We start from the raw sequence: 14,838 nt of genomic DNA on the forward strand, positions 1-14,838 counted from the left end.
TTACAAGCACCAAAATTTGACCGTGTATACCTTTTGGTACATACTGTAGAAAAATAATGTTAACCATTTGAATTTTCAATAGGGGGCCAAGTAGGGGTCAATTGAAGAACTGTATAGGGGTCCAAAACAAAAAATGTTCCAATCATATTGAAAGCTATACCACATTATGTGTCTGATCACAAAGATTCCAAAAAGGTATAGTTTGGACTATCTGTGACTGAATGTTCTGGAGTTATGGGGTAAAAACAGCAAGCGTGGCGACAAAGGTCACTTTCAGTTTGTACAGGGGTCAAAAGTTAAAGTTGCTCCAATTATGGTAAAACATGATGCAAATTATTGGTTGAGTTAGTAGGATCTTAAAAAGGAATAGTTTGCACCATGTGTCATGCTTAGTTATCGTGTTAAGGGGTAACATATGTCACATGTCATAGAATCCAATGGACGTCAACATTGTTTGACCTTTACTTTGGAGATCAAACATTCAACACAGTCAGAACTATTCCATTTGGAATTCCTTTTTGGAATCTTTGTGATCAGACACATAATGTGGTATAACTTTCAATATGATTGGAACATTTTTTTGACCGCTATGCAATTCTTCAATTGACCCCTACTTGGCCCCCTATTGAAAATTCAAATGGCTAATGTTATTTTTCTAAAATATGTACCAAAAGGTATACACAGTCAAACTTTGGTGCTTGTAATTGGATTTGGATTCCTCTGCAAATATTCTGTTATCTGCTGCACTATGCAAAGTTACCATGTTACTTAGTCTGACGAAAACTTGTCATTTTTCAGGCAACATGTAAAATTACCTTCAGATGTACATTAAGCTTTTTTCTTGGCAAAATTGTGACTAAATGTGTTTTACAGCACATTATAAATAACACCGCTCACAGTTGAGGCAGCTCATGCTAATGTTGGCCCATTATCATTGTGTTAAGTGATGCTAGCAAGTTGTGATGCTAACATTAGCCCATTAGTGAGCTTTCGGGTAGGTGACAGTGCAATGCTAACGGCGTATGTGATGCTAGCAAGTTTTCACACTAACATCATCCCGTTAGTAGTACATTAAGCATGTAAAACATGTAAAGCAAGTGTGTACTTACTCAACAAAAATATAAATGCAACACTTTTGGTTTTGCTCCCATTTTGTATGAGATGAACTCAAAGATCTAAAACTTTTTCCACATACACAATATCACCATTTCCCTCAAATATTGTTCACAAACCAGTCTAAATCTGTGATAGTGAGCACTTCTCCTTTGCTGAGATAATCCATCCCACCTCACAGGTGTGCCATATCAAGATGCTGATTAGACACCATGATTAGTGCACAGGTGTGCCTTAGACTGCCCACAATAAAAGGCCACTCTGAAAGGTGCAGTTTTATCACACAGCACAATTCCACAGATGTCGCAAGATTTGAGGGAGCGTGCAATTGGCATGCTGACAGCAGGAATGTCAACCAGAGCTGTTGCTCGTGTATTGAATGTTCATTTCTCTACCATAAGCCGTCTCCAAAGGCGTTTCAGAGAATTTGGCAGTACATCCAACCAGCCTCACAACCGCAGACCACGTGTAACCACACCAGCCCAGGACCTCCACACCCAGCATGTTCACTTCCAAGATCGTCTGAGACCAGCCACTCGGACAGCTGCTGAAACAATCGGTTTGCATAACCAAAGAATTTCTGCACAAACTGTCAGAAACCGTCTCAGGGAAGCTCATCTGCATGCTCGTCGTCCTCATCGGGGTCTCAACCTGACTCCAGTTCGTCGTTGTAACCGACTTGAGTGGGCAAATGCTCACATTCGCTGGCGTTTGGCACGTTGGAGAGGTGTTCTCTTCACGGATGAATCCTGGTTCACACTGTTCAGGGCAGATGGCAGACAGCGTGTGTGGCATCGTGTGGGGGAGTGGTTTTCTGATGTCAATGTTGTGGATCGAGTGGCCCATGGTGGTGCTGGGGTTATGGTATGGGCAGGCGTCTGTTATGGATGAAGAACACAGGTGCATTTTATTGATGGTATTTTGAATGTACAGAAATACTGTGACGAGATCCTGAGGCCCATTGTTGTGCCATACATCCAAGAACATCACCTCATGTTGCAGCAGGATAATGCACGGCCCCATGTTGTAAGGATCTGTACACAATTCTTGGAAGCTGAAAATGTCCCAGTTCTTGCATGGCCGGCATACTCACCGGACATGTCACCCATTGAGCATGTTTGGGATGCTCTGGACCGGCGTATACGACAGCATGTACCAGTTCCTGCCAATATCCAGCAACTTCGCACAGCCATTGAAGAGGAGTGGACCAACATTCCACAGGCCACAATTGACAACCTGATCAACTCTATGCAAAGTAGATGTGTTGCACTGCATGAGGCAAATGGTGGTCACACCAGATACTGACTGGTATCCCCCCCAATAAAACAAAACTGCACCTTTCAGAGTGGCCTTTTATTGTGGGCAGTCTAAGGCACACCTGTGTACTAATCATGGTGTCTAATCAGCATCCTGATATGGCACACCTGTGAGGTGGGATGGATTATCTCAGCAAAGGAGAAGTGCTCACTATCACAGATTTAGACTGGTTTGTGAACAATATTTGAGGGAAATGGTGATATTGTGTATGTGGAAAAAGTTTTAGATCTTTGAGTTCATCTCATACAAAATGGGAGCAAAACCAAAAGTGTTGCGTTTATATTTTTGTTGAGTGTATGTTAGCATGTATGCTTACATACCCTTGCAGAATTTTTGAGTTTTTTGGCCATTTTTCAGAGAACATGAATGATAATACAAAAACTTTTTTCCACTCATGGTTCATGGTTGAGTGAAGCCATTTATTGTCAAACAACTATATTTACTCTTTTTTAAAATGATAATGACAACAGAAACTACCAAAAGGTCCCCGATCAAAAGTTTACGTACAGTTCTCAAAGAAGGAGAAGAGTGAGGAAAGCCAACAAGACATCCAGACAATCCAGAAGAAGTTACAGGCTTATGTGCCTGTGACTGGAGAACTTGTGCACAGTGCAAGCTTTGCATGACAACTACAAGTTGTCCCAAGAGCTGTCAAGTGAGTCAAATATTTTGTAGAAATCAACTGGGACTGAAACATGCTAAGAATGATGCTTGTAAGTACTTAGCCGTTGCCAAGGCCACAGGGCAGTGCAATGTCCCTGCAGTTGTTGCGATTAAAGCAATGACCCTGTCATTTCCAGAGAGGAACATCAAGTCTGTTCTTGCACTCTACTGGGATGATCTCCATCTCCCAAATGGAACCAAAGACTGCTTGCAATCCCAGTAGAATAACATTTTCACCTGCCTGGAGGACATCAGTCCAGATACCACCAACCCCCCCAGCTGTTCTACAACCTTTGCAATCTCAGTGAAATTTGGTGGTTCACAGTGGACGCAGCCACCAGAAAACCCTGGCACCACACATCTTGGCAGGAGCATCAGGCTGATACAGCTGCTCAAAGGACGATATATTACAAGCACAGACAACTGATTGAATGTTCTCCCGCAATTCTGGCACCCCACAAAAGTAAGGCCCTTTGGCTCCCCCCACTCCAATTTGGGATCGCCAAAGTAACAGATCAGATATGGATCTGCATGTTGATTTGGGACAAGTTTTATGCTGGATGCCTTTGCTGATGCAATTTCACATTACATGGAGAATAGGCAGAGGTGTTCATGAACTGGGAATCTGTTAGATAATAGTTGTGCTAATTCCTGATTTTATTATTTTAGGTTAGTTATCAAGTATTTGTTTTTGTAATCTGTTTAGAAGTGCTTGGAACCTGGGTCAAAGTTTCAACAAAAGAGTTAAGTTACACATGTGCAAGTTTCAGATAAAGAGTAAGATTAGGATTGTGAGACTAAAACCCACCCACTATACCGCTTACATTGTCTTGTATAAAAAAACAATTGTCGTCCATGTTTGAGGTCTTTCAGAAGCTGTGTCTCTGAAGTCCCAGGCCTGGTTTTCGGCATGATTTTCAATCAATGCAAACTGAGGAATATATAAATGTTGTTCTTTGTAAGGAGCAGTATCTACAGTAAGAGTAAGTCCAACACACCTCTGACCAAACTGTTCCACAAGTTTTTCATCTGAAGACAATATTCCCACTAAGTTTGGTGAAAATCCATCCAGCGAATTTCAGTTATTTTATTCACACATTGACACATGCACAAAAGGAATTGCAATACCCTGCTTTGGTGGCAGTGTAGGGAAACAAGCATGACAACATAATGCCCCACACCCTATGCCCACGGTGCTGGGACATAATAAATATACTGAGCAGACAGTTAAGTGAGGGCAACTATGGCCTCCAACCGGCCAAAATCCCCAAAACTGATAACTGCTTTAATACGTCACAATTTATGATTATCTTAACTGATGCAGTCCATATCAAATGGAAACACGGTACAAAAACACTTATAGTTTCTTTCAAAACTTAACAAAATTAAAACAAACATTTTTTTAATTTATCATGTTACTTTGAACAGCATCTCTCTATAGCGCATATGAAGGGTGACTTAGAAATTTTGAGCTTGACCCGGAAGAAGTAGGGCATGGTTCTCCATCTTTTGCATTCCGAGAAACGTTTCTGTGTAGACTCTTAGTTGTCCAGGTTGCACCGCAGAGAGGGCGCCAGTGGACCTCAGTCTGCAGTTCATCTCCACCTTAAAGACACTAACCACACGTTTGAGGACAAGGAAGTTAAAATCTTAGCCAGAGAGAAGAAATGGTTTGAGAGAGGGGTGAAGGAGGCATTCTATGTGAAACAGTTGAAACCCAGCCTTAACCGGGGAGGGGGTCTGAGACACGCTTTGTCCCCTGTTTACAATGGGGTGCTCAGGTCAAAGCAGTTTCAGTCTTTTCTTCATGGTAATGAGTCATTCATGTCATCAGGAGAGGCGTCAGTCCCATCGTTAAGAGGGACAGCGACCCTGTCATTAGGAGGGTGCTAACAACAATAGGTGCTAATTAAAGCAATTGCTTAGTCACTAGCCAACAGCAGTCTGCCTCTCGGTAGGAGGGGTCTGGTTAGGTTTAAAACTCCAGCTTTTGTGGCTTCTGTTTGTTCTTCTCTACAAGGGTCAGACAGAAGTCAGACTACCAGAGCAAGAATTTTAGCTGAGGAAGCTTCTGCGATTTGAAGCGAAACGTCCTCGCGTCAAGCAACCCAGTCCAGTCGAAGATTCAAGCTTCTCTACCATTCAGAGAAACCAACAATTCTCAACACTGCACCCAGTTATTCAAAAACTCACACATTCTCGGGAAATTTAGGGACAGCTCAGGTGGGACGGTTTGAAGACAAAGTCAGAGAGGTGAGATTGAGATTGTACTGGACATGTGCAGAGGAGGGACCCAGGGTATATAGGGAGAAGGATGCTGAGGATGGAGCGACCAGGCAGGAGAAGAGAGAGGCCAAAGAGGAGGTTTATGGATGTGCTGAGGGAGGACATGCAGGTGGTTGGTGAGACAGAGGAAGATACAGAGTACAGGGTGAGATGGAAACGATTGATCTGCTGTGGCGACCCCTAACGGGAACAGCCGAAAGAAAAAGAAGAAGAATACAAAAGATAGAGAACCACACCCTACTTTTTCTGGGTCAGGCTCAAAATCTCTCAATCGCCCCCTCGTACATTATATAAACCAAATTTCAAAAAGAAAATCCCTTTTACAGTTGTTGCAATATCACCCAGACCAAAAGTGTCCATGTATCTGTGCATGAAATTCCTTGGTATTACTGTGTAGCTCAGCCCGAAAAAAACATCCATCAAAAGAAAATCAAAAGAATTATTAGTCGCAGCTCATATTCAAATTTTAGCAAAACCTATCACAGCTTTAAATATCTAACATTAAATACAATTTCTTCTAAACTGCTAACCTCGCATATATGGTTTTGTCATTATCTTATGTGTGTTCAACATTTCAGTATTAATGTAGTAGACCATACTGACACTGCAGTAATGTCGATTTCTGTGTCATTTGAATTACGATTTGAGGACAAACCATCGCACATACAGCTGCCCCGAAGATATATCAAGTAATACAGTTATAGCAAGAAATGCTAAATAATTGCTGAGTCACTGTTACTCATCAGAAAAATACAAAACCATTCAAGGTATTGATTTCTTCTAACAAACACTTTTTAATTTCGTACTCATATTTGAAACGTACTGTTAATATGCACATGTTAATAAATGTCTCCATTTTTGTTTAGTTTCACGATGACCTCAAAGTGTTCACAGAAGGTTTACGGTGAACTCACAGTCCCTGCTTTGGCTCTGGTTGTTCCCAGGCAGCAGTAACCAACATCGTGGCCCTGGAAGGCAGCTGCATAATCATCAAGCTTCTCAAAGTCCACCACCTCTTGAACCTGCAGACGGACATAACAGACTGTGTACGAAGAGTAAGAGTAATGCCCCGTTTACACTGGACTGAGACCCATGTAGGACCTACAAGACTGTGACATGGTGTCAGCTCTCACAACTCTTGGCAGGTCTTCAGTTTAGTTTAGATTTGACAGAGCTTTATTGATCCCTTGGGAAGACACACTTGGGGAAATTGAGGTTTCAGCAGCATTGGATAGCAGCACACAGGGTAAGAAGCACACAGAGTATCAGTTTGAACATTAAATATCTTGTCTTTGTGGTGCGTTCATTTGAATATAGGTTGAAGAGGATTTGCAAATCATTGTATTCTGTTTTTTGTACATTTCACACAACGTCCCAACTTCACTGGAATTGGGGTTATACACAATATAAATACCAGGCATACTGATCAATACTGGTTCACTAGCTACTACTGTTTCTCTCATTCCTGTCCTCTGTCTTCCTGTTACTCCTCCTCCCCTGAGTGAGGAGTTGTACAGTCTGATGGCCTGCGTTGTGCAGTCTGATCTGCTATTTGCGTTTACACCAAGCTTGCATTGTGACGGAATTGTGCAACTGAAATACATGTTAATATCCCCCATGCAGAGTCAATTGAGAGTTTATTAGGATCCATAGGATCAGGATGGGACCTGTGAGAGATAACAAGATCGATTATGTGTGTCTTTTAACTGGTCACACAACTTGTGCGAGTGTTTTAAACGGTTCAATACACTCGCGCACCAGTTGGAGACTGATGGCAACTAGGATGGATCTTTGTTCCGACCATGGAGACCCCTCTGTGACCAGCCTGCAACCCCGGTGAGAGCCAGTGAGATTGATGGCGAGCAGAGGCCATTTTTTTGATCACACATGGGTCGTGGACTCGGTCTAAAATGGCTCTCAAAATAGTTAATGTGCATTTCAGGGAATGGGTTCCCTTATCTGAGGCCAGCTTGATTATGGCAAAAGTTATAACCCAATTATTTTGGCTAAAACTGACATTTTGATTGTATAACACAATTGCTCAATGACTTTTGAAACATCTTTATTTAGTGAACTTTGAAAAAAAGTATTTTAACAGTGGATTCACACACACACACTAGATTCATCACACATGGCAAAAGGAGGGCATCATTACGAAACTGAATGTGGTAAAAGCGATCGCTTTATCTTAATGATAGATAAAGTATATATAGTATATCGTATAGTAGAGCCCGGCCCATATATCGGCTGATATAAGCCCTTTTCACAGTACTCACTATCGGCCGAAATTTTGCCGACAGAACGCCGAAAATTTCTCATAAACAGAACAGTTAGTGAAATAATGTTTGTGTCGGCAATGTAAAATATCCTTGCACCGTTTGTCCAGTAGATGGAGCTCTGACTCATTCAACTGAGAGCTGCTTACAGCCCTGCTTAAATGTGTTCATCACCGGCCCCCATAATTCGCCATCACACTGCACTGATTGGCTGACAAAAGCATCCTTATCCTGAACCTGTATCTAAGTTGCAACAACAAGAGGTACAATATCAGATGTATTTCACAACTCTTTTTAAGGATATGTATTTGCTAATTTCACAAAAGTTTAATTCTTGATTTCATTTTTTTGAACTTGAAAATTCTTCTCTGTTATAAAGTTAATCAATATGAGGACAAAGCTTCAGCTTTTAGCCCATACCTTTTTTGTTAAGAGTCCAAAAAAGGAACATTTTATTCATTAAAAATAAATAAATAAATAATATCGGCTGATTTATCGGCTATCGGCAAATCAGCCGATTTATCGATTAGCAGCATTTTTTTCATCCAAGTATCATTATCGGCCTCAAAAAAATCCATATCGGTCTGGCTCTATCGTATAGTAACCAAAATTGTGGTTGAAATCAAAATTGAATTCATCTCCAGCATAACCTTAATCATCACTGCTCTCAGCTACCTAAAGTCTCGCCACACTCACCAGGTTTTTGTCCACTTTGCCCTCAAAGTTGAGCTTCCTTCTCCCGATGAGGGTGATCTTGGAGAAGATGCTGCGCTGTAACAGCTCCTGAAGTAACACCTTCCCGGTTTCCCCAGAGGCACCGAGGATGAAGCAGCTTTTATTCTGCTGCCTGAAGTTTTCTTCCAGAGTTTTCATGTCCTCAGCCATACTGTGTGTGTACAATAAAAGGAACGCCATCTCAACAGGTTTCTAACATTTCTCATGTAAGCCAGCGGCCAATATAAAAGACACACACAGGAACAACACACACACACTTCAAAGTACAAGGTGTGTAAAGCAAATGTTACATGGGCTTTTAATCAGTCAAGGTCATTTAATAACAAAATATTTGATCTCATTTCTGCAATTCTGGAATCCACTTGAGTGTGTACCACGTTTGGTCCAAATCAGTTGGACCCCCCCCCCCACCCTCAAATTCCTTGACCTTTTCCAAAATGATTATTTAAACATGTATTTCAGGGCAGACCTTCAGTAACGGACTTGAGATCTGTAGGCCAAAACACCAGCAACCATACATGACCTTGACCCCAGTGACTGACATTCAGCGAATTTGACCTCATCAAGAAAGTTTCAGAAACCAGCTACACATGTGCACAGAGTTTGATCTCAATCCAAATGAAAAAGTTAAATTTTGATATTTGACCACAATGACCTTGACCCAATGATTACTTTTTTGTTTTTTTGTTTTTTTTTTTAGAAATAAGTACTTAAAACATCACTGACGTGCAATCAGTACCATTAATTAATGGTACTTGTACATGTTGTACGTGCACCTTTAGGTTTAACATGTCAGTAAAGATTATAACTAATGACATAATTTGTATAGTCTCATTTAGAAGAGTAAAATAAATAAAACTGAAAAAAGTCGATTTTAAATCAATAAAGATCTATTTAAATAGAAAGAAAAAAAAATGTTTTTTTAAGAAAAAAAATGGTCTTTTTCTACCAGCCTTGGCAAGACAAATAAAAAGCTGGGAATATGACTTTATCAACAATCAAAATGATTTTCTCATCCAGCAGTGCCATGCTTGGATCACAAGTTGTTCGCGGTAATAACGCAGAAGCTCTCAGATAGTCACATACACTCGCTGCTTCACAATCAAATCAACAAATGTGCCTGAATCCAGACCCTCTTTTTAGTGGGCAGAATTAAAAACAGGGACTAGATGATCAAGACTATGTCTGTGCTGAAAGGGAGGAACAGAGCGGCCCGACTAGTGTGCCTAGATAGAAAGAGTGGCATCAACTCAGAACATGGAGCCATTTTGGTTCCAACTGCGCTGAACTACTGAATGAACCTTTTATATTTTCAACATTTTTTAAAATCATTTAACCACATGCAGCAACACATCCAGGTACAGGTGCTATCAAGATAAATATGAAAATAGTTAAGCTATCAAATTTACGTAAATGTATTATTTATGATGATTTATTTAATTAATTTAAAGCCTGATTTATGCAGCTGCAGTTTTGTAACTCTGTGTCATACAATGACGTGTGTGACAGTTTTAAAGTTCAGTCTCTGGATTATACTTTATTCTGGATTAATTTGACCCACAACAAGCTTTTCCTTCTACAATCGACACCTCCAAATCAAAGGTAATGATTGATGTACATTTGTGCTGTAAATGTGTGGACTTTTCTGACCCATTTATCAGTGTGCGCACTATAAAAACTGTTATGATGGGAGACAAAGGACTGAAAGCAAAAACGTGTCAAATCACAGCCTTTTGTGTCTTATTTAACAGGTGCACGTCAGGGTTCAGGTCCCAGTCTGAACACGGTGTGAAAAAAATAAACAGTTGGACTTTTAATCACAGAAATGACTCCGGTCCCACTTTCCTCAAACTGGCGAGTGTCAGAGCTGAACTTTAATTTGTACCTCTGTTACTGTGCACGTCCAGACTGCTCTGGGTTTTAATGGAAATATATTGCAATCGGACAGGACATTTTATCCAACGTGAGTGAAAAGCCATTGTACAAAATCTGTTAAATACGGTGTTTATTACATGGAAAACAATACTAAAACTTTGGGACTTTTTTTGTCCAGTGACCAGAACCCTTTTTAAAGTTGGGGGAGCAATATTGAGTTGGGGGGTCTGGGGGACCAAACTGAACCATTTTCTAGAAAAATGGTGCAATTTGGTGCATTCCCATCTGTTAAAATGCACAGGAATGCACTAAATTGCACCATTTTTCTAGAAAATGGTGCAATTTGGTCCCCCAGACCCCCCAACTCAATATAGCTAACTTTCAAGCTCACCTCTCTTTTCAAAGAATTTGGTTAGCAGCTGCTTTCCCTCATTTAGTTTTCTTTCCCTGTTCTTTTTTCTCTTGTTTTTTGAAATCTGGACTTTGATTTTTTTTTTTTTAGGAAAGACATATTTTATTTCAGCCTAAACACTAGGGCTGCAAGTAACGATTATTTTACTAATCAGTTCATTGGTCGATTATTTTTTCAATTAATCGTTTTTTTTTTTTTTTTACTAACGTGAGTTTTGCCATTATTTCTTTAAGTGGGTTATTATTAAAAGGACTTTATCACACAACATCAATGTTTGAGTTTGTAACAATGTTATATTCTTGTCAAAAACATACCTGTTTGTTTTATTTTGTTTATTTTTTATTTTTGTTTATTTTTATTTTGTGTTTTATTTTGCACATATACATACATCACCGACACACCACAAAGAGATTTCCATCAGGTTTAGATGCCTACAGCAACTATCTCAACCACTGACAACATATTACAGCAAGAGTCCACAAAAGTATTTTAAAGGCCTGACAAAAGTGTAATATTATATTTAATAAGATATTTTCATGAAAAAAGACACAAATGTGCAGTTTACTGCATTTTATTTTTTTCTTGTGTAAAAACACAGCTTAGATGTGGTTTGACCGAAACAAATTGTCATTAAACTTAAATAAAACAGGGATGAAGTGGAGGTTTAAGAGTTACTAGGTGTTCACAGGAAACAGTTATTTCTATATTTATTTATGTTCATTGTTAGTTGGTTTAATCTTTTCTGTTTTGTTTTATCAGATTATTTTTGTCCGTTTCTCTAAAACTGTATTGTGGCATTATTAGTTATTATTACTATAACTGTTGTTGTTGCTATTATTATTATTATTGATATATAAATAAATGAATAAAATATTACAATTTGTAATACATTTGACTCTTTTATGACAACAAACGCTGAGCCATGAATTATTATACAGAAAACAAATGTGCTGACAGCTGCAACAGCTTAATGCTAACTTCAACATTGAAACGCGTTAGCATCGGTCCCGTTTTTAAGTTATAAAATGCATCTATCAACTGTTTCAGAAGACCATAACAGGTCAGATTAACATAAAAAGGTAAATGTTACTCACAGACATATGCTCTTTGGGGTTTTAGTGGAGAAAAATTAAGATTAAGCGAAATAAAACACTGAATCAACAAAGCACCAGATCGAAGCAGTGATCCGCAGATCGAAGCACTGCTTCGAATGGTTCGAGGTTCAAAGCAAAGCCGCGCTGCAGAAACGGTTGATTTATATGGAAGAAACGAAACATTTGCGGTAAAACAAAGTTATTTAACAACAAATTGATGACTAAATTAGTTCTAACGTTTAGAACTAATTTAGTTAAATTAGTTCTTAATTCTAACATGCACTTGTACCCCTTTTGTGCAGCTGTAAATTGAAAATGTGCGGTTGTAAATCCAAATTTGTGCAATTGTAAATACAAACTTTTTACATATTTTTTTCACATTTTGCTTAATTTTCCAAAATTGCCATGATGAAAAGAGTTGATGTTAATATTGAACCACAACAGAAGTCACTGATCACTCAACAACAATGTATTTTTATTTTCATTAAATTTACAATGTAATTCAAACGTACTTAATATTTATTAATAACTTAGATATTACTTCTAACTACTTCATACTTTATAAACCATGCAATTGTTACTTATTACTTAAACAATTAGGATTATCAACCATTATTGCTTTTGACATTATAAACCTCAATGAGCAAAAGAAGCAAAAACCCATAATCTAGGGGTCATACCAGACGTACAAGATCATAAACCTCAAGTTACAACAACACAAACCTAAAATAAAGTTAACTTAAGTGTGGCTAGCATAGTAGCATTTAAACCAATGTTCAAGTAAGTGCACCTCATTGGCTGTCTTATGTGTCTTTGGTAAGAGTCATATCAACATCAACCTTAGGGCTTGTGCAGTTGTAAAAAAATCCTTAGAATAAACCGTGATCTGGTTTATATAATGACGATTTAGGTGAGTTTTACTGTACATGGGACAGAATAATAAATTTACCTCTCAAAACTTTGACAATGTCAGCTTGCATCCCACAGAGCTGACTTTATTTTCTCACATTTTTTTTCTATTCGGATCTGAAGGGAATCTGTACATTTTTGAAGCCCTCGTTGTGTCCATTTGTGCCTCCAAATGCACACCAACCCGGCATTTTTGGTAAATAAATAAACAAAATAGCTGGATTTACATGCAGACACATTAACAGCAAACGCTATTTTGAACCCAAGATGGCACTACGAGTCACGTGGCCGATTTTTTTCCGACTCCTCATGTTGCCACTCTCTCTATTAAGGCACTCTAGTTGAGCTGCCCTGACCCCCCAGTTGGAATGGACTCGCACCGCCACTGTAACGAGGCTCTGTGGGCATTTTAAGGGAAGAATTCGAGAAAAAAAAAAATGACTTAAGAGACAAACAATTTGACAAACTAATAACACTGTCTTGTAAAACTCATATGCTTTCCAGAAAAGTCAGGAAATTTAAATCGGCAGACTGTCGCTCTCAAAAGCTGTAAATAGACGAGCAGGAGGAAAATAACATTCGGACGATCACACACCCTAAAACGGCCATAAATCTTCGCCGATTACACAGAAGCTGCATTTATCCATAAATAGGGAGGTTGGACGGTCTTTACCTGGTCGACAGAACCGGATCAGAATCCTCCAGATACGTTAAGACCACAACAACGACAGCGACTACAGCGGTAATAAACGCGGTGGCTTTGCCCAGCATGGAACCAGCAATATTACATCAGATATCACTAAATATCACAGATATTTAGATGAGATATCAGCGAACAGTCCAACGTTCTCTGCTCTCTTCCTGGTTCAACGACACGCAGAAGAACCGCGAAAGTGACTGCGCCGAGTGCGCGCCTACACTCGACTTTACGGTAATACTATTTCTTTTTAGTAAAGTACACCAATGCTGATAGTATCGTTAATAAAAGGCATGAATTCCAGGAGAGAGTGAGCAATGAAAAACCTAATGTAGTTGTTATTACTGAAGTTAACCCCAAAAATCAGAGATACAACACCACAAAATACGAGCTGGCAATGGATGGCTATACACTCTACAGCAATGCAGAAACCAAAGGCGTACAAGGTGGGCGGATCGATCCTAATATCGATAATATCGATACCAACGCTGGTATTGATATTGAACGATCCTCGTGAAAAAAGATCAATACTCAAGCTTTTTTTCTCTCCCACGCGCACTGACTGCTGCACACACAGATTCATCAAAGTCTACTCTCTGTAAGAGCAGCGCTGCGCTGCGTCACACAACACGGAGCAGCGCACCCTTGTATTGTGGTTTGTCAACCCTCTACCTCAGGAGATTTTGTTTTAAGTTGTGTTGAATGATTTTTTTTTTTTTTTTAAATGTTGATTGTGATAATAAAGTATTTTGTTGTCACGTACAATGTTTGGCGAAATTCTATCCTTGGTCTTTTGGATTCTTTGGATCTATGAAGTTTAATTATGAAAAAGTATCGGTATCGTATCAATATCGGCGATACTGGGTCTGTATTTACTTGGTATCGGATCAATAACAAAATTCCCGGTATCGCCCACGTCTAGTAGGCAGCTACTGCCAAAGTGCCTCATCATTTATTGATGCTGTCAATGATTCCCTCCTGTACCAGCATGTTGAATTCCCTACACGACATAGACCAAATCAAACTCAAAACATTTTAGATCTTATTTTTACTAATGAGGAATCACTGGTGGAGCAGGTGACTAGTAGCACACCACTTTGTAAGAGTGATCATGCAGTGATCAACATCAAATTGAGGTGTTACATTGAAGTGGCTGATACTGTGGCAACTCGCCACCAATATGAGAACGTAGACTTTGACAAAATGAACAAATCCCTCAACTATGACTGGGGCACCTTGTTTAAGAATAGAAGTACTGAAGAGAGATGGCAGATTTTTCTTGAGAAAATGAAGCAGGCTATGGAGGAACATGTACCATTGAAGAAGCATACAACATCAGAGGCAGGCAGACACCTGTGGTTAAACCGGGGAACCATCCGTTCAATACGTTGCAAGCATAAAGCATGGACAAAACTGCAGGAGTTGCGAACTGATGAGGCCAGAAAGAAATATGAAAGAGCC

The 14,838-nt window shown here is 39.4% G+C and overlaps 1 protein-coding gene across 3 annotated transcripts in view; it reads right to left on the reverse strand.

Annotated features, from left to right (window-relative positions):
- htatip2 (HIV-1 Tat interactive protein 2) overlaps nucleotides 1-13,549 on the reverse strand; it is a 31,555-nt gene extending 18,006 nt beyond the window's left edge. For 2 of the 3 annotated variants that reach the window (XM_034159448.1, XM_034159434.1), the window contains exons 1-3: nucleotides 13,354-13,549; nucleotides 8,352-8,541; nucleotides 6,294-6,401 (exon numbers count right to left, since the gene is read on the reverse strand). In XM_034159448.1, coding sequence (XP_034015339.1) covers nucleotides 6,294-6,401; nucleotides 8,352-8,541; nucleotides 13,354-13,451 — 396 coding nt within the window. In that variant the 5' untranslated portion in view covers nucleotides 13,452-13,549. Of the gene's footprint in view, nucleotides 1-6,293; nucleotides 6,402-8,351; nucleotides 8,546-12,782; nucleotides 12,788-13,353 lie in introns of all 3 variants that reach the window. The other variant, XM_034159440.1, reaches the window with a different exon arrangement.
- Between the last annotated feature and the right edge of the window lie 1,289 nt (nucleotides 13,550-14,838).

Source organism: Thalassophryne amazonica, chromosome 2, assembly GCF_902500255.1.
Source record: "Thalassophryne amazonica chromosome 2, fThaAma1.1, whole genome shotgun sequence".
Classification (NCBI taxonomy): Eukaryota; Metazoa; Chordata; class Actinopteri; order Batrachoidiformes; family Batrachoididae; genus Thalassophryne; species Thalassophryne amazonica.